A 25,505-nucleotide genomic window follows, 5' to 3' on the forward strand; every position below is an offset into this window, starting at 1 on the left:
CATTGATCAGTCAAGTAAACAATAACATAAGAAGATAACTTACCATCAAAGATCAGTAGAGCAAACAATAACATAAGAAGATAAGTAACGCATCATACATCTGTAGAGTAAACGAGAACATAAGAAGATAAGTTACGCATCAAAACAGTTCAGGAAAATAAGTAACGATCATAAAAAAATAACATAGGAAGATAAGTAACTCATCATTCATCAGTTAGAGTAAACAATAACATAGGAAAATAGATAATGTATCATTTATCAGTCAAGTAAACAATAACATAAGAAGATATGTAACGCATCAATCTTCAAGCAATAACATAGGAAGATAAGTAACGCATCATTCATTAGTTAAGTAAACAATAATATAGGAAGATAGATAACGCATCATTCATCAGTCAAGTAAACAATAACATAGGAAGATATGTAACGCATCATTCATCAGTAGAGTAAACAATAACATAGGAAGATAAGTAACGCATTATTCATCAGTCAAGAAAACAATAGCATAAGAAGATAACTTACCATCAAAGATCTGTAGAGTTAATAAACAATGACATAAGAAGATAAGTAACGCATCATAGATCTGTAGAGTAAACAATCACATAGGAAGATAAGTAACGCATCATTCATCAGTAGAGTAAACAATTACATAGGAAGATAAGTAACGCATCATTCATCAGTCGAGTAAAAAGGAAAAGTAGGAAACAATAACATAGGAAGATAAGTAACGCATTATTCATCAGTCAAGTAAACAATAACATAGGAAGATAGATAACGCATCATTCATCAGTCAAGTAAACAATAACAAAGGAAGATAACTTACCATCAAAGATCTGTAGAGTTAACAATGACATAAGAAGATAAGTAACGCATCATAGATCTGTAGAGTAAACAATAACATAAGAAGATAAGTAGCGCATCATAGATCTGTAGAGTAAACAATTACATAAGAAGATAAGTAACGCATTATTCATCAGTCGAGTAAACAATAACATAGGAAGATAAGTAACGCATCATTCATCAGTGAAGTATGCAATAACATAAGAACGATCACTTACCATCAAAGATCAGTACAGCAAACAATAACATAAGAAGTTAAGTAACGCGTCATAGATCTGTAGAGTAAACAAGAACATAAGAAGATAAGTAACGCATATAAAAAAGGAAGATAAGTACGACACACAGTTAAGTAAACAATAACATAGGAAGATAGAGAACGCATCATTCATCAGTCAAGTAAACAATAACATAAGAAGATAAGTAACGCATCATTCATCAGTCAAGTAAACAATAACATAAGAAGATAACTTACCATCAAAGATCAGTACAGCAAACAATAACATAGGAAGATAAGTTACGCGTCAAGATCTGTAGAGCAAACAATAATATAAGAAGATAAGTAACGCATCATTCATCAGTCAAGTAAACAATAACATAAGAAGATAATTACCATCAAAGATCAGTACAGCAAACAATGACATAAGAAGTTAAGTAACGCATCATAGATCTGTTGAGTAAACAAGAACATAACAAGATAAGTAACGCATCATTCAAACAATAACATAGGAAGATAAGTAACGCATCATTCATCAGTAGAGTAAACAATAACATAGGAAGATAAGTAACGCATCATTCATCAGTCAAGTAAAAAATAACAAAGGAACATAACTTACCATCAAAGATCTGTAGAGTTAACAATGAAATAAGAAGATAAGTAACGCATCATAGATCTGTAGAGTAAACAATAACATAAGAAGATAAGTAACGCATCATAGATCTGTAGAGTAAACAATTACATAAGGAGATAAGTAACGCATTATTCATCAGTAAGAAAACAATAACATAGGAAGATAAATTATCATCAAGATCAGTAGAGTAAACAATAACATAGGAAGATAAGTAACGCATCATTCATCAGTCAAGTATGCAATAACATAAGAAGATAACTTACCATCAAAGATCAGTACGGTAAACAATAACATAAGAAGTTAAGTAACGCATCATAGACCTGTAGAGTAAACAAGAACATAACAAGATAAGTAACGCATCATTCAAACAATAACATAGGAAGAGAAGTAACGCATCATTCATCAGTTAAGTAAACAATAACATAGGAAGATAGATAACGCATCATTCATCAGTCAAGTAAACAATAACATAGGAAGATAAGTAACGCATAATTCATCAGTCATGTAAACAAGAACATAAGAAGATAAGTAACGCATCATTCAAACAATAACATAGGAAGAGAAGTAACGCATCATTCATCAGTTAAGTAAACAATAACATAAGAAGATAAGTAACGCATCATTCATCAGTCAAGTAAACAATAACATAAGAAGATAACTTACCATCATAGATCAGTAGAGCAAACAATAACATAGGAAGATAAATTACGCATCAAGATCAGTCGAGCAAACAATAATATAAGAAGATAAGTAACGCATCATTCATCGAGTCAAGTAAACAATGACATAAGAAGATGAATAACGCATCAAAGATCAGTACAGCAAACAATAACATAAGAAGTTAAGTAACGCATCATACATCTGTTGAGTAAACAAGAACATAAGAAGATAAGTAACGCATCATTCATCAGTAGAGTAAACAATAACATAGCAAGATAAGTAACGCATTATTCATCAGTAGAGTAAACAATAACATAGGAAGATAAGTAACGCATAATTCATCAGTCAAGTAAAAAATAACAAAGGAACATAACTTACCATCAAAGATCTGTAGAGTTAACAATGAAATAAGAAGATAAGTAACGCATCATAGATCTGTAGAGTAAACAATAACATAAGAAGATAAGTAGCGCATCATAGATCTGTAGAGTAAACAATTACATAAGGAGATAAGTAACGTATTATTCATCAGTCAAGAAAACATAACATAGGAAGAAAATTCTAAGATCAGTAGAGCAAACAATAACATAAAAGATAAGTAACGCATCATTCATCAGTCAAGTATACAATAACATAAGAAGATAACTTACCATCAAAGATCAGTACAGTAAACAATAACATAAGAAGTTAAGTAACGCATCATAGATCCTGTAGAGTAAACAAGAACATAACAAGATAAGTAACGCATCATTCAAACAATAACATAGGAAGATAAGTAACGCATCATTCATCAGTTAAGTAAACAATAACATAGGAAGATAGATAACGCATCATTCATCAGTCAAGTAAACAATAACATAAGAAGATAAGTAACGCATAATTCATCAGTCATGTAAACAAGAAATAAGAAGATAAGTAACGCACAGGGAGAAGTAACGCATCATTCATCAGTTAAGTAAACAATAACATAAGAAGATAAGTAACGCATCATTCATCAGTCAAGTAAACAATAACATAAGAAGATAACTTACCATCAAAGATCAGTACAGCAAACAATAACATAGGAAGATAAATTACCATCAAGATCAGTAGAGCAAACAATAATATAAGAAGATAAGTAACGCATCATTCATCAGTCAAGTAAACAATAACATAAGAAGATGAATTACCATCAAAGATCAGTACAGCAAACAATGACATAAGAAGTTAAGTAACGCATCATAGATCTGTTGAGTAAACAAGAACATAACAAGATAAGTAACGCATCATTCAAACAATAACATAGCAAGATAAGTAACGCATCATTCATCAGTAGAGTAAACAATAACATAGGAAGATAAGTAACGCATTATTCATCAGTCAAGTAAAAAATAACAAAGGAACATAACTTACCATCAAAGATCTGTAGAGTTAACAATGAAATAAGAAGATAAGTAACGCATCATAGATCTGTAGAGTAAACAATAACATAAGAAGATAAGTAGCGCATCATAGATCTGTAGAGTAAACAATTACATAAGGAGATAAGTAACGTATTATTCATCAGTCAAGAAAACAATAAATAGGAAGATAAATTATCATCAAGATCAGTAGAGCAAACAATAACATAACAAGATAAGTAACGCATCATTCATCAGTCAAGTATACAATAACATAAGAAGATAACTTACCATCAAAGATCAGTACGGCAAACAATAACATAAGAAGTTAAGGAACGCATCATAGATCTGTAGAGTAAACAAGAACATAACAAGATAAGTAACGCATCATTCAAACAATAACATAGGAAGAGAAGTAACGCATCATATTTATCAGTTAAGTAAACAATAACATAGGAAGATAGATAACGCATCATTCATCAGTCAAGTAAACAATAACATAAGAAGATAAGTAACGCATAATTCATCAGTCATGTAAACAAGAACATAAGAAGATAAGTAACGCATCATTTATCAGTCAAGTAAACAATAACATAAGAAGATAACTTACCATCAAAGATCAGTACAGCAAACAATAACATAGGAAGAAAAATTACCATCAAGATCAGTAGAGCAAACAATAATATAAGAAGATAAGTAACGCATCATTCATCAGTCAAGTAAACAATAACATAAGAAGATAACTTACCATCAAAGATCAGTACAGCAAACAATAACATAAGAAGATAACTTACCATCAAAGATCTGTAGAATTAACAATGACATAAGAAGATAAGTCACGCATCATAGATGTGTAGAGTAAACAATAACATAGGAAGATAAGTAACGCATCATTTATCAGTAGAGTAAACAATTACATAGGAAGATAAGTAACGCACCGTTCATCAGTAGAGTAAACAATAACATAGGAAGATAAATAACGCATTATTTATCAGTCAAGTAAACAATAACATAGGAACATAACTTACCATCAAAGATGTGTAGAGTTAACAATGTTATAAGAAGATAAGTAACGTATCATAGATCTGTAGAGTAATCAATAACATAGGAAGATAAGTAACGCATCATTCATCAGTCAAGTACACAATAACATAGGAAGATAGATAACGCATCATTCATCAGTCAAGTAAACAATAACAAAGGAACATAACTTACCATCAAAGATCTGTAGAGTTAACAATGAATTAAGAAGATAATTAACGCATCATAGATCTTTAGAGTAAACAATAACATAAGAAGATAAGTAGCGCATCATAGATCTGTAGAGTAAACAATTACATAAGGAGATAAGTAACGCATTATTCATCAGTAGAGTAAACAATAACATAGGAACATAACTTACCATCAAAGATGTGTAGAGTTAACAATGTTATAAGAAGATAAGTAACGCATCATAGATCTGTAGAGTAATCAATAACATAGGAAGATAAGTAACGCATCATTCATCAGTTAAGTAAACAATAACATAGGAAGATAGATAACGCATCATTCATCAGTCAAGTAAACAATAACAGAAGATAAGTAACGCATCATTCATCAGTAGAGCAAACAATAACATAGCGAGATAAGTAACGCATTATTCATCAGTCAAGTAAACAATAGCAAAAGAAGATAACTTACCATTAAAGATCTGTAGAATTAACAATGACATAAGAAGATAAGTCACGCATCATAGATCTGTAGAGTAAACAATAACATAGGAAGATAAGTAACGCATCATTTATCAGTAGAGTAAACAATTACATAGGAAGATAAGTAACGCATCATTCATCAGTAGAGTAAACAATAACATAGGAAGATAAATAACGCATTTTTTATCAGTCAAGTAAACAATAACATAGGAACATAACTTACCATCAAAGATGTGTAGAGTTAACAATGTTATAAGAAGATAAGTAATGCATCATAGATCTGTAGAGTAATCAATAACATAGGAAGATAAGTAACGCATCATTCATCAGTCAAGTACACAATAACATAGGAAGATAGATAACGCATCATTCATGAATCAAGTAAACAATAACAAAGGAACATAACTTACCATCAAAGATCTGTAGAGTTAACAATGAAATAAGAAGATAAGTAACGCATCATAGATCTTTAGAGTAAACAATAACATAAAAAGATAAGTAGCGCATCATAGATCTGTAGAGTAAACAATTACATAAGGAGATAAGTAACGCATCATTCATCAGTGGAGTAAACAATAACATAGGAAGATAAGTAACGCATCATTCATCAGTTAAGTAAACAATAACATAGGAAGATAGATAACGCATCATTCATCAGTCAATGAAACAATAATATAAGAAGATAACTTACGATCAAAGATCGGTAGAGTTAACAATGACATAAGAAGATTAGTAACGCATCATAGACCTGCAGAGTAAACAATAACATAGGAAGATAAGTAACGCATCATTCATCAGGCAAGTAAACAATAACATAGTAAGATAAGTAACGCATCATTCATCAGTAGAGTAAACAATAACTTAGGAAGATAAGTAACGCATCATTCATCAGTTAAGTAAACAATAACATAGGAAGATAAGTAACGCAATTTATTCATCAGTCAAGTAAACAATAATATAAGAAGATAACTTACCATCAAAGATCGGTAGAGTTAACAATGACATAAGAAGATAAGTAACGCATCATAGATCTGTAGAGTAAACAATAACATAGGAAGATAAGTAACGCATCATTCATCAGGCAAGTAAACAATAACATAGGAAGATAAGTAACGCATCATTCATCAGTAGAGTAAACAATATTATAGGAAGATAACTTACCATGAAAGATTAGTAGAGCAAACAATTACATAAGAAGATTAGTAATGCATCATACATCGGTAGAGTATACAATAAAATATGAAGATAAGTAACGCATCATAGATCTGCAGAGCAAACAATAACATAAGAAGATAACGTACCATCAAAACCATTATACATAACCATTAACGTACCATCAAAACCATTATACATCACCGTTTTTACTTACCATAATTGTGTCTTATTCTTGTGGGCTGAATACTCTTGTCGCATGATCCACCTGTGTAGTAAACATACGATTATAACATTAGTATCTCATCACACTCCTTTGAAGTGATCAAAACGTAACAAGATTAATAACTCATCATACATCTGTTTAGTAAACATAACGTAATTAGGGGGAGACGCGTTTTCTTGGCACTTAAATCGTATTTTTTCGTAAATATTGCTTGCTCTTTCAGCTTCATGGAAAGTTAAAAAAATCTAGCGAAGGACAAATGAAACTGAAGGGAAGGACGGTTATTTGGATGTAGAGAAAGAGACTGATCTTCGTGGATACTTGTACTTCCCATCTCGGTGGTTTTGGAGTACACTGCCACTAGAAGAATTTTCGTTTCTTCTCCGACACATTTATTTTTTTTAACTAATTTCATCGCAAGCTTTTCCCTGCCATATTGACAATTATTCTTTAAAAAAACGTATGAGGTAACAAAATTTGTTCAGTAGCACAATTTAATTTGCTTAGCAAAGTTTAAGTGGGAAAATCTAATTTGTACTTCATGAACGAGGTTTTCGAAAATTTCCTTAAAGTGCTACTATCATTAAATTTTCACCTCTTGCAATTTTAGGTGTTTCAAAGAGTGTTTAACAAAAGATTCAAAATGACGTTTTCCGATTCCAAATATCTATTTTAATTCCGGAGATATTTAAGCTTTAAAAATTCGTAAAATATGCAAGTGAGTTGACTGATGACGTCATCTACTCAACTCAACTCAATTTCAATTGAGTTATCTCGTTTTTTTTTTCTGCAGAGACTAATAAAACTTGTCAGACTTATATTTCTTCACGTGGCATACTTATCCTTTGGCCAAAGCCCAAAGGGGCAAAGGGCCGGACGGGCATACTTATAGTTTAAATAAAATTAAGTTACCATGGCAACTTACTCTTTTCCAGTTCCCACCAATATGTTTTCAATATAATAGAATTTTCCAGCTCGAAAAAATTGAACCCGGGCAAGACGTGCCTGATCTATATGCTTGCCAGATCACGCATGTTAAGCATCATTGGCAAATTTCAAAAAAGACAACCTTGTTCCCAAGGTCTCTCTCCTCACCCCTTGATAGACCCTGGAAACGAGGTTGAGGTGTTTCTGCAAAGAATCAGAGACTTCCGATAAAAATTGGCAGAGATATCACTTTTTTCATATTTGATCAGAATTTGGTTGAGTCTATGACGTCATTACTTTGCTAATTACAAAATTTTAACAACTTGAATATCTCTGGAAAGAAAACAAATGTCGTAAAACAGGTAATGGCATTTCATATAGAGTACTTGTTAATATTGTACTGAACGGCTACGAAAGGAAACATGCAAAATTCATCATAGTAGCACTTTAAATTAACGGCTTTCAGTTTTAAGACGTGGCTTCGTTTATGGACGGACCAATAGAAAAGTGATAGGGGGGGGGGGGGGAATTTTCGGCTTGCACGATTTTTTTTTTTGCGCGCATTGCTTGTGCAGAAATTTTATTGGCGGGTGTAATCCTCTGCTCGTATATTTTTTAGACAAACGTTTTTTAGACAAATAGTTTTTTTAGACCGGATGTCATGTATTGTTTATTTATACCGTGCTTTTGACAAATGTTGCTTTGTTGATCATTTGCTAAATAGTTTAAATATTTCCCAAAAAAATGTTATTCATGATTTAATCCTTCAGGGACTGGTGGGGGCTGGATCCGTGCAATGGTAAAAGTGGCGGCTTGAGAGAGCCCATCAAAAGCGATGCTATAATCACAAGTCATCTAGCGGGGTCCGGGGGAATGCTTCCCTGGAAAATTTATTTATTTGGGCGGTCTGAAATCGCTAGAAATACATCTGAAACTGCTCACGTCAAAAAAATTTATCAATTTATACTGATGAATACCACTGGGGTTTTTTCTTGTAACTATAACCGTTTTTAAACTGTGAGTCATTTAGAGACTTAAAAAAGTCGCTAAAATGACTCACCCCCTGTGTTAAAGACCAAAACAACATGACCTATCCCCTTTCTACTCCGGCCAACACCCCCTCCCCCACACACTTATTGACCACTCCCTTAAAGGCCATCTTTGATCATTATATTTGTAAAATACCATGATATACTGATTATTTTCTTCACACTATGCACTTGTTAACGGCAATTTATACCGAATGTCTTACAAATGTTGGTGATTTTTTCTATAATGATCGGCGTATGGGAAGAAATGTTGTGCTTGACGGGGAACAAGGCTTAATGTAATGCGCTTTAATGAAACTAGAAGATGAGCGCTGGAGACGCCGGTTTGTAGGGGGTTTGGGGCATACTCCCCCAGAAAATTTTGAAATTTCTAGGCTCGGAAATGCTATTTTCGGCATTTTCCCTGATATATTTTGTCGAAAAGTCTATCTCATAAAGTATAAAATTTCAGGTGTTTTTAGTGCTTATAGGAACTTTCCCTCTGCATGATTTTTTTTTTTGCCTTCCCCTTTGCACGAATTACTTTTCTTGGCATTTCGCCTTGCATGAATTTTTTTTTGGCTTTTTTCCCACCCCCCCCCCCCCCCCCTCATCACTTTTCTAATGGTCCGTCCCTAATACAGGCCTTAACCTTCGGACGTACAAGCAAACTCATACCCCCCTCCCAAAAGTTTTCGTCCAATTAAGGCGCAGCGAAATATTTTTGCACTAAGTAGAAAGCCTGTGGCGTACTCTATAAGATGACAGATTTTTTTGTTGGCTGCGACGACAAAAGAAGTCTTATGACGTCATTATAGCCGCCATCTTGGCTCCGCCAACTTGGATTTCACCATTTTCTTAGAAAATTAGAAAACAACGGAAATTGACGCAAAATAAAGCCAGAATGCTTATGGAATGCAAAAATTAAACAAATCGTACAATTTTGACTAAAAATAACTGGAAAAATAAAGAGTTTTTTTGCAAGACCTGCTTGTGTTTATGACGTTGTCGTGGCAACGTCAAATATCAGGGACACATGATTGATATATCAAAATTTCCGCAAGTAATGAATCAACAGCTACTGAAAGTTTCAGCATTGTATAGTAAATCTTCTTTTCAAAATTTCGAAAAAAACTTACTTCGCTTTTAGGCTTGCCTAATTTGTATCAGGTTTGTTCCGCAGAATAAGATTAAGCTTGCTAGCAGTTCACTTTTGTGAAAGAATCTTAGCTAATGGGTGTTTCTACATCTTGTTGTTAAACGAATACTCTACATAGGACACGCAAACGAATATCAGAGAAGCTGAAAAAACCAACGAGCTCTGAAAAATTTATGGGCCTACCTTGCTGCCTGTGGTTTTGTTCCGCATTATTCGTAGCCTGTTTGTGTTGTCGCAAACTCTTATCACACGCAACACGGTATAACTAAAAATAACAAAATTACAAACACAGAAGTGAGGATAAAATAACCAACAGCGAGCGACATAAGGAAGAAATAAACGAGAAATCTTACAAGACGAACCGTACACTGGAAACTCAAACGAAAATATGAAACTCACGTCGAAAATTCTGGCGCCTTCAGTTTGTTTTCTCCCTTCGTGTTCCTTTCTTCTCAAGTACGCTTAACCTGAGAAATAAAGACACAGCCATTAAATAACTACAGTTGCCGAAACAGTTTAAGCTTAAAACGTCTTTAACTTCGTTGTACCTGTTTCAGACTGCTGCCTTCCAAAACCGCCAGTCTCATTTCAATCACTCATGAAGTCAGCTTGCCGCTTCTTTGTCACCAAGATGGACGCCCACTTCAGGCAACAAGTTATCAATCGAATAGAAGAAAAAAACTGTTAAAAATAATTAGCATAAACTAGCATGTCTGCTTCAATCCAGTGACCGTGCCTATAGCAACGCACGAGAAAAATTGGCAAGATGGAGATGAAGCATTCATTATAACAAGCACGCTCATTTTGATATTTTTAATCGAACTCTCCGCATGGAATTTACCGCCATTTTAATTTAATCATTTATCTTCTCAACGCCATGTGTGAAAGCGGCTTGCAGAAATTATTTCTGAGTACTGGAGTTATAGGCTATCCGTCACTTTGCAGCGGATAGCGTAGTGGATAGTGCTTTTTTTTAGTGGAAAGCGCTATTCAACCTTCTGAAAATCTTGGTCTTTTTGGTCTATCGTCACCGATGTTTTAAAACAGTTATCACAGTAAGAAAACAATGTAATTAGAGTCCAATCGAAATCTTATTGTCCAGTATCTATTGGGTTTTCGTGTGTTAAATTCACTCAACCAAAAACACCTAAGGAATCATTAATTAAGATTTTTATCAGGTACACAACAAACTAACAAAAACGCAATTGTGAATTTGGTTTTACACTTTCGGCTCATGTAAAAAAAAAATCACAATTGATTAAGTCTGGGAAACGTTGCGACAGGATGTTGAGCAAAACACAAATTCGATGCCCTTACAAGGGTAGATCCAAAACCATTTTGGTGAGGCAGCAACCTTGCCCCACGTCCACAACAAACTCTCGAAAGACGATTGGTTACATTTTTTAAAACAAATCTAAGGAAAAAGTGGGTAAGGCCGCGGCCCCGTCAGACCCCCTCTAAATCCGCCCATCGGCCCATGGCATACTTTAAGATAAACTTTGGTATACACTGAGATGTACCGTTTCAACTCATCTATATTCGCATTGAAATTATGTCCCTTCCTTTTACTTAAACATTAGTCCTGGTTTTATTCGTTGATGAACCCTAGTGTAGAACAAATTGATTATATATAATTACTTTTTCACTCGTTATATGAGTTTTTCAAGGGGGACCAAATTCGCATTAACCTGCGTCCTCTTTTTTCGTGGCGGAAAAAGAAAAAGAAAAAAAATCTTTTTTTTTTGACATCCTCTCACAAAATCAAATTTGATGAACTCTAATCCACTTCCATCCTTGTAATCCTGTACTTCTTCCCCAAAATAAATGTTCCACTGTTGCTCTGTAGGGTCTTTTTAAACAGTTTATTTATATACTCGTGGTATTTCAGGGTCGTAACCAGGTATATTTTTGCATTGCTGATCCCAAATTTTAGATCTAAATTTTGATTCCTGATCCCCAAAATGTGGCAACATTTGATCCCTGATTCCATTATGATCCCATCTAATTGGCCGATCCGGATCCCATGACTTGTGACTCGAGATCCCGGGTCCATGATCCCGATCCCGAGGCTGTGATCCCGATCCCAAGGCTGTGATCCCTGATCCCATATACCTGGTTAAGACCCTGGTATTTGACAAAATAATTTAAAATGAAGTAAAAGGACTTTCGATACTCAGTCAGGACACCGTCCCCGACGCTGAGCGTTTTCATTGTTTAGACCGCGAAACTGCTAACGCGCCACAGAGTTAACACGAGATCTTCTCGCCTATGCAATACACAAAATAGCAAATCACAATTTTTATCATCAGAAATAAATTCAGTTAATCAACAACTCTTGTTTGAGCTTTGAACTTTGTCCAGTGATCTAATTTAACAGAAAATTGACAAAAATCTCTGTACAGGTTCTGTTTCAATAGATTTAACTTAAGGTGGCTAACACAGATTTGTGCGCGCTCTACAGTCTTCATTGCTGATACGAGGCAGCGCGCACACTAAAAGCGACCATCCATCAGCTATTGCTGATCACATAAAAACCACAGGCCATAACATCAAATGGGATCATTTTGAAATCCTTGCGTCAGGCAAAACTTACCTCCACTGCAAGATTAAAGAGACCTTATACATTCATGAACTACAATGTCGGCAGTGGGAGGTTGTTACTTTATTAACCTTATGTAAATATTAAGTTACTGCTGACGATCAATTGTCTCAGTCTCGGTTCCAGACCCCTTTCATAACAATGTATAAATAGTTGCCAAAATTTTAACGGTCATACTTTTGAAAATGTATCAGGTAGCTTAGCATACGAAACTTCAAGTTTATAAAAATGCGATTTTTCAAAATGTTTATCACCGCTGTTTGTGTTATATTTTTAATCCACAAATGCGCTGGGGCTAGGCATTTGAACAGAAAGCCCCAGCTAAGTTCAAATGCCCGGCCTGTATCCGGCCTCCCCATCCTGCGGCTTAACATTGATAGGTGCATACAGCGACCGGGCTTCTTGCTTTCACCACTTATTTGGTCAGGATAGGTATATAGCATTTAATAATTAACAATTATTCACCGAAGTGGAGTTGAATAGTACTTTACTAATCACCTCCGACTGGCTCCGAGCTAACTGATATATACTAACCCTGTTAATTACTAACCATGTTTAAAAAGCTGGGGAAGAGAAGGAGAAGGGCGCGGAAAACAATGAGAAACAAATGGTACGACAGCTCGGTTTAAAATAATTTCCTTCCGGTAGCAGAAAGCCGGTGTTCGTAGCTGTTGTTTTCGGTAGTCACGCAACACATCTCCCCACTCGGGGATCGAGTGTTGCGTGGCAAACTCAAACAATGGCTGCGAAAGGGACTATGTCTTGTTCGAACGAAACCGTTTTTGGGTGATCTTTTTAACTTCGTGTCTGATTTGTTACAGTGGAACCCCGCTTTACGGACACCCGCTTAATACGGACACCCCGATATAACGGACAGTTTCGTTGGTGCCGACGAAAACCTCATACAGTTTTTCTTAAATTAACCCGCTTAATACGGACACTCGTTAATACGGAAAACGGACACTTTTCCGTGTCCCGAGTAACAAACTGTCATACATTGTCAACCCTGCTTTACGGACAATGTTTATCTGTGCACTGTCAATTTTCATTGTCGCGATTATTTGGTAACTTGAAGACATTAGACCTTAGTCTGCTTGGTCAAATAATGACAGAATTCGATGAGCTAAAACGATTTTATTACAAATAGTAGCTTAATAGCGTGACTTGCAAAGGTTTTGTCGAATCTTCAGTCCGCCTGGTTGTGTCACAAGCTAAAAGCTTCACTGCAAAGTAAAGTTACCGTCTTTTTTAAACGAGTTTAGAGTTTAAGAACGGTTACGGTCAGAGTTTTAGTTACAAAGGAAACTTTATAGAAAACGTTCTGTTGCTGTTAAAATGCGTTTTATTTCTTGTATATAGTAAATTAAAGTGGCGACATTTTCAGATAATTCCGCTGTTGAGTTTATTAAAGTTTAGTTCGAGTGTCTGACTAGATCGTAAGGTTTTCGTAGAAACTATTACTTTTAGTCAGAGAGTTCACAGTTTGCATGTGTTACAGTTACAGTACAATTGAACAACGTTTTGATGCCGTAAAAACGTTTGCTTTCCTCTTTGTGTCGATAAAACATGTATCCGTGACTTTTGCTGAGACCTCGCTTAATACGGACACCCCGTTAATACGGACAATTTGGCCTGTCCCCTTGGTGTCCGTATTAACGGGGCTCCACTGTATTTTTGATAATAATCCTTGGTCTCGAGTCCAGGACTAGTCTGATGGAAAATTTATTTCTTATGGAGAGTAGACTGGGCACTAGTGTTTTCAATGGCGGCTCCCATCGTCGTACGTCCGATCGTGGTTTGAAGTCTTTGCTTCTCGTTTTATTGACTGGATTGCTACAGTTAAGGTAAGAAATACATAGTTATGTTCAGAACTAGACTTAACTTTCTTTTAATGATGCAAGTCGACGAAAATCGAGGCATATGATTGAAAGCATTTCTGATAATTATTGCAGAGAAGATCTAGAGTGTCTTGGTTGCAAAGATGCAACATCTTATCACCCATTATCTCAGTCGAGAAAACTGTCACTTTTATATATAATGCATAGAATTAACAAATCGACCATATTTTTTATGGTCTGCACTCTTATAGACCATAGAAATGACGTCAGAAAATGTTCAAAACTCAAGTGGAACCACAAGCCGTTAGGCTAGTTGTTTCACTGCAAAGTTTTGGACATTTTATGGCGTCATTTCTATGATCTATACACTTACCGTATTTATTCGGCTATAAGCCGACCCCGGCTATAAGCCGAGACCCTAAACTTTCGGTTTTCAGAACCAGTTCGAGTCTGACAAAAAATAAACCCAAAACACTCGGCTATAAGCCGAGACCCAGTTTTCCTTCAAGATACAAAACAATCCACGTGCAGCAAATCAACATATAAATTTGTTAAATCACAACTACATGTGTGCAATTGAAAAAACAACAAAAGAAATTACTAATAAAAGGTGAATTTATTTAGAACCGTACATACGCGTGACAAAAAATTCACCTGAGTTTAGAATCCCATCTCAAACAATCACGCATTCTTCTGAATGTGGTTATCGATCATCATACCAAAAGCTACTAGTTTTCAAACAACTAAACCTTCCGATGAAAGTTGTTCCTGAGGTAGAGACCGTTCAAAACAATTGCAAAATCGCCAGAGAATACGGGATGAATACTGTTCAGTTCGTTGCAAAATATTCACAAGTCGCCAGCGAGCAGATCAAGCGGATGAACTTTAGATGTTATCAACACGAAACGCCGTGCTGTTGTCGGTATTTGTTGAGTATTCTGAATCCAATCAAACTTTTTTGAAGTGGTTTCTTTTAGCAGAGAAGTCGTGGTATTAAAAGTTTGTAGTTTTGAACAAAAATATTACATCCAGCCAGCCGCTTTCTGATAGATCGTGTTACAATGTTTGCCAAGCGCGTGGGAAAAGCCGCTTCTGATTGGTCAGTTTCTGACGTCGCCAAAGCAAGTCAAAACAATCGATTCTTTCTTTCTTCTTTTGAAGCGGTGATTCTGCATAAAACTTTTAAAAAGCTGAAGGAAAAGAAACATTCTCAGGCAAATTTACTTGTGGAAGAGATTGCGAGGAAATTGTTCAATACATGCAAGATTTCGAATGATCTCAACCGTTCAAAAGACGATCACGCACACCGACAAAATAATATTCCAGAGCGAGCCGATGGACGACCGCAGTTCCAGCCTACTAGTAAATAGCGAAGAAAAGACGAATAAAAACTTCATTCTTAACGTTTCTTCACTAAACCAAATGGCTTTTTAGGAGCTGCCACTTAAATAAAAGGTAATGAACAAGAATTAATTACAAATGCTTGTTAATTTTCTTTACCGATGATCGCTCGGCTTATAGATGAATAATTTATTCAAATTCAACTCTTTTCTAGTACTACGGAATTTTTTTTCGGCGGAAATACTCGGCTATAAGCCGAACCCCCAATTTGGTTGAGTTTTGACCAGTTTTCTGTAAGATTTGGTGAAAAAAATCGCTCGCCTTATAGCCGAATAAATACGGTATGTCCAGGATTGAACGCAGGTATTGTTTAATGAGTACAGTCGAATCCCGATTACTCGAACCTTCAAGGGAAATCGAAAAAGGTTCGAGATATCGGGAGTTCGAGTTACTGAGGGTTCGAGTTATCGGGATTTAACTATACTTCATGTTTGACTGTGTTATTTGACACTTCCATATTACTTCATATTTGACAAAATTTGGTGTGTTTTGGTGAATTTTTATTAATAAGGACACTTTGTAATGCCTGTCATGAGGAACATGCATCTCATTAGCGTTCAATCCTGGAAATATCTGGATCTATAAGAGTGTAGACCATGAAAAAATGTGGTCGATTTGTTTTATCCCATAACAAGCTCGAACAAGTATTTATCAAAAGCGATGCCTGACCGTGAAGAAACTTTGCTGGGGAAACGTAATGATTCCCGACACTTAAAAACGACAATGATACAAAAGAAGATGAACAAGAATTCAAACAATAACAATTTTAGTTACCTTTTATTCTCTCGTCGAGTGTGTGCCTATCGCTAGAAGCTAGCAAGATGATTTCTCCTTCTGAAGATCTTGTTATCGCTCGTTCACTGAATGTCAACAGTTCGCTGAGTCCGCTTCTGGTTCGCTAACACTGTTCTTCTCAGTTAAACAAAAAATTCAAATGCCTAGTAAATTTTCTTTCAAAAAATCACCTGAGTAGAAGTCCAATCCTGAATTCCAAAAACAAATGCATACTTGATTCAATCAAAACAAGATAAAATTCGCTTTCATTCATGAAAACCAAACTTCCACATTTCTAGCCCGTGCATGTGCATGTGCGTGGCGTGATCTGACATATGCATCACTTTCATGGTCTATACTCTCATGGACCATAACTTTGGACCAATCAGCGTGCAAAAATTCTCTCGGTTATGGTATAAATAAAATTGCTTCCTGCATTCACTGGTTCTTAAATGTTCTGGCATGCACTTACAATTTGATTGTAAAATTACGGTCTGTACCTAAAATATTTTTTTAAATGCCGACGTTACTAATCGAGCTGTTCAGTAATCAAACTTAATCAAACTCAATCAAACTTAATCAAATGATTGAGTACAGTTAGTTTGATAATCAAACAAACACAATCGAACCCAAAACTTTGTGTGAGAGAGTGTGATGAACTAAATCAAACACAATTGAAAAATCTAAAATTCAGATATTTCAGGAACAGTCTGTCATAGTAACAGCTATGAATTAACAATTGACTAGCAATACCTTTATGAAATTAACTTTTGGGCATAGAAAATAAATTGATTTTACAAATGAAAGAATAAACAAGGATGAAAGCAGAAAGTTAAAGAGAACTTTAAATCAAATTGGAGAACAGAACATGTTAACAGAAACCAAAGAAATAAGCGATTAAGGAATGGCAGCTGACGGAATAACTTGTGAACTTGTTAAGTAATAAAATTAACAAAAGCAACTTCCATTCAGTTTGTTTGTTCAATATTCTGACTGGAAATGGGGATAGTAGTATGGGAATGACTAGTCTCCTTCGCAGCCATTATTTGGATTGTCAGGTAATGCTCCCCCCCCCCCCAGAGAAATGGCTGCTGACATCTAAACAACATTTCTTTCCCATTGTGTTTGTGGTTTGTTTAAGTTCAACTGAACAGACCAATCACATACTTCCCTTATACCAGCAAAGTGCAAATGACGTACATGTAAGCTAATGAGAATCGTTTTACATACCGTGACTCCCTACTGTCAAGCTTTTATTTGCAACATGTGTGTGGATTTCAAAGTTTTGCTCTGGCAAGCACGTTAGTGATTTGCCCTTCTTTTAAGATATCATTGGAGACTTTCGAAAATGTTTATTTTACTGTGTTATATTACGGCATAGCAAATGTGTACAGGTCATGGGTTCTGCACAGTTTCCTGCAGTTTGTCTGCTTAATGTTTGGTTTGTGGGGTTTGATTTGAATCATTTCCATTTGCAAGATATGCTTTAAGTCAAGGTCTGAAACATTAAGAGATATGTTGATTACTTGATGACTGCGAGTAATATTTGTGATGCTGAGCCCTGCTTGATGCTGTGTACTTTGTATCATCACAGATGGCATATTTAAATATCTTTGTCTGGGTTCGCCAGACAGTGCTTTACTGCTGTGTGTGTTAGAGGCACTGTGTCGTTAAGCATCTTTCTTCATCAATTGGATCAAGCATAAACTGTTTTGTCTCTTTCGGTAATGTTTGTTCATTTGGATTTGACTGATACTTGAAACGAAACCTCAGAAAGTCATGTGAACCATGTAGCCTCCATTGCAAGCTAGTTCCAGTCCAATACCGAGAATACGAATATGGACTATGACTAATTTATTACTGAAAGTCAAAGTTATAAAATTCAATTGGTTGTACAAGCCATATGATAACAGCAGAAACTGAACCGACATTGAATGCATGTGATTGATGTGTGAATGGCATTTTATTATAACGCATTTTTGCAAATTTTTTGGGTTTGAATAAAGTTGTTATTGTTGTGTCCAATAACAACTATCCAATTTGAAGTTGTTCAAACCGCATACCTATAATTGGACATCCACATGATCGCGCACCAATTACATGACAAATAGGTAAGTTCAGAACCAATCAGAGTCAAAAAATGTTGTAAAAGATACAATTAGATGCAAATTCGAAATATGTTTATACCGAGTATTCTAAGATTTAGTTGCATCATTGGTTGACCTGATAGCTGTCATTATAGCTGTAATTTGAAGACTTATCAACAATCAATTAAGGGCCAAAGGTGAAAACTACTACCTTATTATAGGAAATTAACGCATCATGAAATTAACGCGAATTTTCTATTAAAGTCGCGTTAATTTCTGTGAACGTTAATTTCCGCGCCCTTAAATTTAGTGGAGCGTTAATTTCCACGACGTTAATTTCCATTATTTTTGTCCCGAATTTTAATACACTCCAAACATTTTTGACAACTAGGAAACAGTAGATTTTTATTTCGCGAATCGTTTTGTAAATCGTTTACAATATTTCGGCTTTTTCGTGACTGTCGCTGTCAGAAACATACCCATCTGCTTCTTGGATTTCGACCAAGATGGTTTTTGACAGAGTGTTCACAATCAACGTAATCTTTCTTGGTGGATTTATACGAGACTTCCTCTGTTCTCTTTTGCATCACTCCACTGGACAACCACGCTCATAGTGTCGACAACAACGCCCGCGATGGCGAACTTTCTTCGCTGAATCCCTACGTTTAGGGACAACATTTTCACAAACATTTGTGTTCACTTATTAACAGTTTACGTTTTGAAAAGTATCGTTGGCGCTGAAAAGAACGCTCGAAGTTACTTAGTGAGACTCGTTTAACTTTTTAATAGTGCGTTTCAATAAATTTGTTCCTGTTGTCTCTACAAGTTCCGTTTCTTTGTTTGGTCGCGTTAATTTCCTTCATTTTGAAATTTAAGCCCCTTTTGTGGCGTTAATTTCCTTTATTTGAAAGTAATTTTTCCTTCGCTTCGCGTTAATTTGAGTCGCGTTAATTTCCAATACCTTAATTAACACGAGCGTTAATTTCCTATAATAAGGTAATTAATAGAAAGGCATGGTGCCCACCCCCTCCCCCCCAAAAAAAATGAAAATAAAAAAAAAAATGGTAAGAGAGTCTTTATCAAACAGTCTAGATTCTAGCCCAGGTTAGAATCACTGTGTTGTGTTCTTGTGCTAGACACTTCACTCACACATTGCCTCTCTCCACTTCGGGTGGTACTTGTTGAATTAAAAGAGAGGTAATCCTGGCTGCGATGGCAACCCATCCAGGCAGGGGGAAGAAGAAATACTCCTTATTGTTTCATGCCACTGAAAGCACGTGTACGATACAGTAGAATATGAACTGTCCCTCATGCTCAGTTGAGTGGGCAAGCACACGAGTACGCGAGAAACTTGCTTGTGCAATAATAATACTTTATTCAAACATTATTTGAAAAGGAGCACCATGAGGTCATCCCTATTTAGCCGGGTCCCCTAACTAAAATTACGCGAGTGTTATTGTCTCGTTAACTTGTGAGCTCATACTATGCTGATAGTTTAGATCATTTTAGGCATGTTATCTTTAAAATATTATTCATAGTGAAAGTATACTCTCTTGTAATGTTTTTATCTTCTTTAAAGTCTAGCTTATATTTGTGTGTTTGTTTTTACATGTAAATATACCCTTTTGTGGTGGGCCACTTCAAGATCTTATAGGGGTTTTAATGACACTTTCAACGAGCATTTATGTCGTTCATTACTTATCTTTTCGTTGAGTGTAATGGTTTCCTGTATCAGTTATATTCCCCCGTAAAACTCACTTTTTTCATTTCCTTTGCAGAGTTCAAAGTTAGCTATATGGATGGTAATCACAAGACGCACGATACGTCACACAGTCAAACTGACAGTCTGGAAAAGAAGACAAATACTTCTTCAGAGGCTAATTCTTTTAAATGTGAACAGTGTTTTGAGGTGTTTGGCAAAATTGAACAACTACAGAATCATGTGAAAAAACACAGAGGAGAAAAACGTTTAGAATGTGACCAGTATGGGAAACATTTTAAGGAGCATAAAACAACACACTCGGGAGAAAAGCCTTTTAAATGCAAGCAGTGTGGCAAGTGTTTCAGTGCGCCGAGCCTTTTAAAGCGACATAAAAGAACACACACAGGAGAGAAGCCTTTTGAGTGCAACCAGTGTGAAGGGCGCCAAGCGGGGAAACGTTTTAGTCAGGCAGAACATCTAAGGTATCATAAAAGAACACACACAGGAGAGAAGCCTTATGAGTGCAACCAGTGTGATAAGTGTTTTGGTACGCAACAACAGCTAAAGCAACATACAGCAACGCACACAGGAGAGTGGCCTTTTAAATGCGACCAGTGTGAGAAACATTTCAGTCATTCAGGAAATCTAAAGAGGCATAAACGTACACACACAGGAGAGAAGCCTTTTGAATGCAGCCAGTGTGGCAAACGTTTTAATCAGGCACATCATCTAACGGAGCACAAAAGAACACACACCGGAGAGAAGCCTTTTGAGTGCAACCAGTGTGGGAAACGTTTTAGTCAGGCAGAAAATCTAAGGTATCATAAAAGAACACACACAGGAGAGAAGCCTTATGAGTGCAACCAGTGTGATAAGTGTTTCGGTACGCAACGACAGCTAAAGCAACATACAGCAACACACACAGGAGAGTGGCCTTTTGAATGCGACCAGTGTGGCAAACATTTCAGTCATTCAGGAAATCTAAAGCAGCATAAACGTACACACACAGGAGAGAAGCCTTTTGAATGCAGCCAGTGTGGCAAACGTTTTAATCAGGCACATCATCTAACGGAGCATAAAAGAACACACACAGGAGAGAAGCATTTTGAGTGCAACCAGTGTGGCAAGTGTTTTAGGCTGTCAAGTTATCTAAAGCTACATAAACTGAAAAGACACCCAGGAGATAACCTTTCTAAAATCACGCAAGGTGGAAAAAGTTTTTGTGGGACAGGGACCCTAAAGCGACAAGAAAAAATTAAGAGAGAAGAAAAGTCTTTCGAAAGCAATCAGTCCGCTAATCGCACAAACAGTCTACAGCAGCATAGTGGCGAAAATGTAGCTCAGAAAGAAGAGAAGGGCTTTGAATGCGACCAGTGTGGCATGTCTTTCAAAGAGTCAAGACGGCTAGAAGTACATTATACAATACACACTGGAAGCTGTTTTAGTGGATCTGAGAAACGTAAGCGACATAATGATTTCAATCGGGATAAAAGATCCTTTGAATGCATCCATTGCGGCAAGTGCTTGAGTCTGGCAGAAAGTCAAATGAAACATAAAGTAGTAACCGAGCCAGGAGAGCAGCCTTTCAAATGCAACCAATGTTGCAAGTGCTTTACATGCGCAGTTACACTAAAACGACATGTCAGAATATCACACGGCAGGGAGGAGATTTGTAAGAACGAGGAAGATACCAACGATGCTTTCAGTATCTCTGAACTTTTAGGTAATCTTAAAGAAATCAAACAAGAAATTTGCTGATAAACAGTTGTGCATTCTGGGATAAAGTATTCGGAAAGCAACACAAAGTGTCAAAGATTTTGACAATAGTAAAGACTATAATACCTAATATATATAATACATGTGACATCAAAGTGCTTATTTAATTTTTCTAATTTGCAGTACCCAAATAATAAATTCAGTTTCTCTCGCCGGTATGGGGGACAATTTCTGTTCTATTGAAAACATTTTTATTGTTTGGGAGTGCCAATATTTCGCCGTGGAAAATCTCTTTACTGAAAATGGTTGCTCCCTAGAAACGATAGTTTATTTGCAAGGGTATTGGTAACCATTTTATGTTAAGTTATTGGTTAATCTCTAGACGTTCATATCTCACCCACAGCTTATTTGTTGCTTGTTTGGCAGGACAGGCAATTAAGTCCAGTACTTCCTACTTTTTGTTAAACAGGAGCAACTAATATTGCAAGTTGTCTGATGACCATTGATTTCGCTCTCCACTTGTCAGCTAGCAAAAGGTTTTCTTTTCTAGTAAGCTCTTCTGATACCAGGGGCATTTTCCTCGCGTCTTTTGGGAGGAACCAGCGCTTATTTTTTTGTCGTTAAAGTAAACGGTTTTATTATACAGTTAAATCCTGATTTCTCATACCTCCCGCGAACATAAGCCAAAATGAAAAGTGGTTCCCCGTTTTACCTCATGGTAATGAGGTATTATATTAAATGCCTCTCGACTGCACTCACTTGCTCACTCACTCCATTCTGATATTAAACAATTAATTTAGTGTATTTAACGGTGCTGACAAAAAGGTCCTATAAATGCATTCAGCACATGTCAATCAGGAATAAATTATTCTCCAACCTCATTTCCAGGGTCCCTCTTTCCTAAATGGGAGAGCAGATCAAAGGTTATTTAACAATTATTCTATGAGCCCGCGTTGGATACGAGGTAGTCAATAGCCAACGACGCGCGAAGCGCCGAGTTGGCTATAACGACTCGTATCCAACAAGGGCGAATGGAATAATTGTTTTTATTAAATACTTCTTTAAGTTTAAATCGACTGGACATTTTATTTTGAAGTAAACGAAGTGATAGTATAAGGAGGCGGGAAAATTTGTGGCGCGGTGTTCACTTCTTGAGTTGAATGAAACACACGAGGAAAGCGAGCGAGAGAGTTTTCTTTCCAAGATTTTCCTCGAATAATCTCCTCTAAAGTCGTCTATATATCCTGGAAATTGTGACAACAGTTAAGATTTACGGGATGATCCGAAGCAAAAGCATTTCTGGAGACTACACGGCTTGTGGTCGAACGAAGCAAGGGCTTACATTGTACTTGTTTACGGCTCCACGGCTGTCATTAAGACTGCTTTATTTAATTTGAAGCGAAATTGAACAAAAAAAAAACCAAGGCAATTAAAGTGAGACCGTTACAATTTATTCACTTTAAATAGGCGGTAAAAGTGAATTTTCCGCTAAATCGGAAAACTCTGTGTACGCGTTTATTGCATAGGATTGTTCAAGGTAATCACTGAGGTAATGATCATCTTTTAGAAATCGTCTACTATAACATCACCTTATTGAGACTATGGCTGGCTGCTGCTAGCTCAGAGTTTCTTTTCATCATCTCAGAATGAACATGAGTCACATGCGACTTTTTACCCTACCCTAATACCATATCCTACAGGTTACCATAGTGTAACCCGTGTACAGAGGGGTGACGTGTGATGTGACTACAATCCCATTCAGAAAGGAAGTAGCTAAAGTTCCTGTCCCTAATTAGCACTTGAGGCAATTCATGCCTTTATCGGTATTGAAATAAGAACTGATATTAACCCAACAGGATTCCAATCAATTATCTCAGTTGAAGCTAGCCGTAGCGGTGTTTGTAGCACCGAATCACATATTAAAGAGCACCCAATTGCAAGAAGAAGTCATTGGTTCAGGGTTATGAAAACTGCTGACAATAAGGTCATGCTGATAAATAACCATTGAACGCTTATACACGGTCATGTGTCCCCTGGAAAAGAAAGGAAAACTAACCAAGTGAAAAGTGATAGTGAGTGGGTAAAGTTTATTGCCACAACTAGAAAAAAAAGGCTTGAATCTTTATTTTACAGCAAAAAAAGAACCAAATGAAAGTGTGACCAGGTGACTCTCTACACGGGTTGGCTCCAGGCTATTTATGTTTTAGATCTAAAAAAAACGAAAAAACGCAAACAACCTAATGGGCTCTAAAAATAATCTCAATGTTCATTACCGAGCACTTACTATTACAAAGATAGCTTTAGCTACAGTGGCGCCATTTAATAAACAGTCTTCCTCATAAAGTAAGACATGCAAGCAGAGTCCCTTAGGCAATTTAACGTATCAAGAAATGCGTTTCAACATTGATAACAAAAGGCTTTGTTATAAAATCAAAAAATGACCCTATATAGCCATTTTGGAACAATAGCGCAACAGCTTCAGAATACACGACGGATTTGTCGAAGTTTTCGATTAGCATACGAGCGGGAAATTTAAACGCTCGGAAAGATTGAAGGAAAGACAAATTCTCCCCGGGAGGGTGATACTAGTAGCTGGGTTTTGTTCTGTGCAAATAGCGACGGCGCGGGGGACGGGTTGGGGCGACGGTTGCATAAAGGTGAGAAAGAGTGAAAAAAGGTTAAGGATTGTTTCGAGTTAAAAGCGCGTTTCTTTCTTTTCAAGTGTGAATAAAAGTTTAGCAAGGTTTCGAGTTCTAAGCGTCGGTTCGTGTCTTTGCAAGTGTGAATAAAAAGTTAAACAAAAGTTTGAGTTTAGTGCGTGGGTTTACGTCTTCTTGGAAGTGTGGATAAAAAGTTTAGAAAGGTTTCGAATTCTTTGAAAGACTTGATCAAGCAAGCACTAAGGCATTTGTGGAAAGCAGCTATTTATTTTATAGAAATATCTTACTTTAGTATAAACAAGTGAATAGTGCTTTTCGCGCGCGCTGATTGGTTAACTCGCGATCGGAGGTGATTAGCAAAGTACTATTTACCTCCGAGTAGCTAAAGAGAAACAAATTGCCTTCGCGTGTCGCTTTGTTTACCGAATATGATGTTTTGTTCCGCTAGTTATTCGACTTGTGTGGTATATACTCAAACAATTATTCACCTCAGTGTCGGTGAATGTGGAGGATATTTACCTCCACTTCGGTAAATAATTGTTAACTTAAACGTAATTTTGTTTTTTTGTAATTAGCTGACGAATTTATCCGTACGAAAATGCGGTTTCCATAACTACTTAATACCTCACTTGGTAAAATAATGTACCTATGCAAATTCTTTAACTTGGCCGTGCCTTCTGATTGGTTGTGTTCCTACTCCTACTCCGCTACTAATGTAAGTGCTGATGTTTGAATATTTGATTGGGTTTTTAAGCATCTTATAGTATTTAGAGAACTAGCAAATACTTTATGACTGTTCGCATGATCGGCAAACTTGT

The 25,505-nt window shown here is 36.1% G+C and overlaps 1 protein-coding gene across 1 annotated transcript; it reads left to right on the forward strand.

Moving 5' to 3' along the window:
• Positions 1–14,273: 14,273 nt before the first annotated feature.
• LOC144657478 (uncharacterized) lies at positions 14,274–23,332 on the forward strand. The gene is made up of 2 exons (XM_078517820.1): positions 14,274–14,353; positions 20,388–23,332. The coding sequence occupies exon 2, from the start codon at positions 20,405–20,407 to the stop codon at positions 22,067–22,069; it is 1,665 nt and encodes a 554-aa protein (XP_078373946.1). The 5' UTR covers positions 14,274–14,353; positions 20,388–20,404; the 3' UTR covers positions 22,070–23,332.
• The last annotated feature ends 2,173 nt before the right edge of the window (positions 23,333–25,505 follow it).

Source organism: Oculina patagonica, chromosome 6 (genome assembly GCF_052425735.1).
Source record: "Oculina patagonica isolate OP01 chromosome 6, crgOcupat, whole genome shotgun sequence".
Classification (NCBI taxonomy): Eukaryota; Metazoa; Cnidaria; class Anthozoa; order Scleractinia; family Oculinidae; genus Oculina; species Oculina patagonica.

Bases quoted from the DNA above. Each gene is read 5' to 3' on its own strand.
- LOC144657478 (XM_078517820.1), top strand. From the start codon at position 20,405: ATGGATGGTAATCACAAGACGCACGATACGTCACACAGTCAAACTGAC.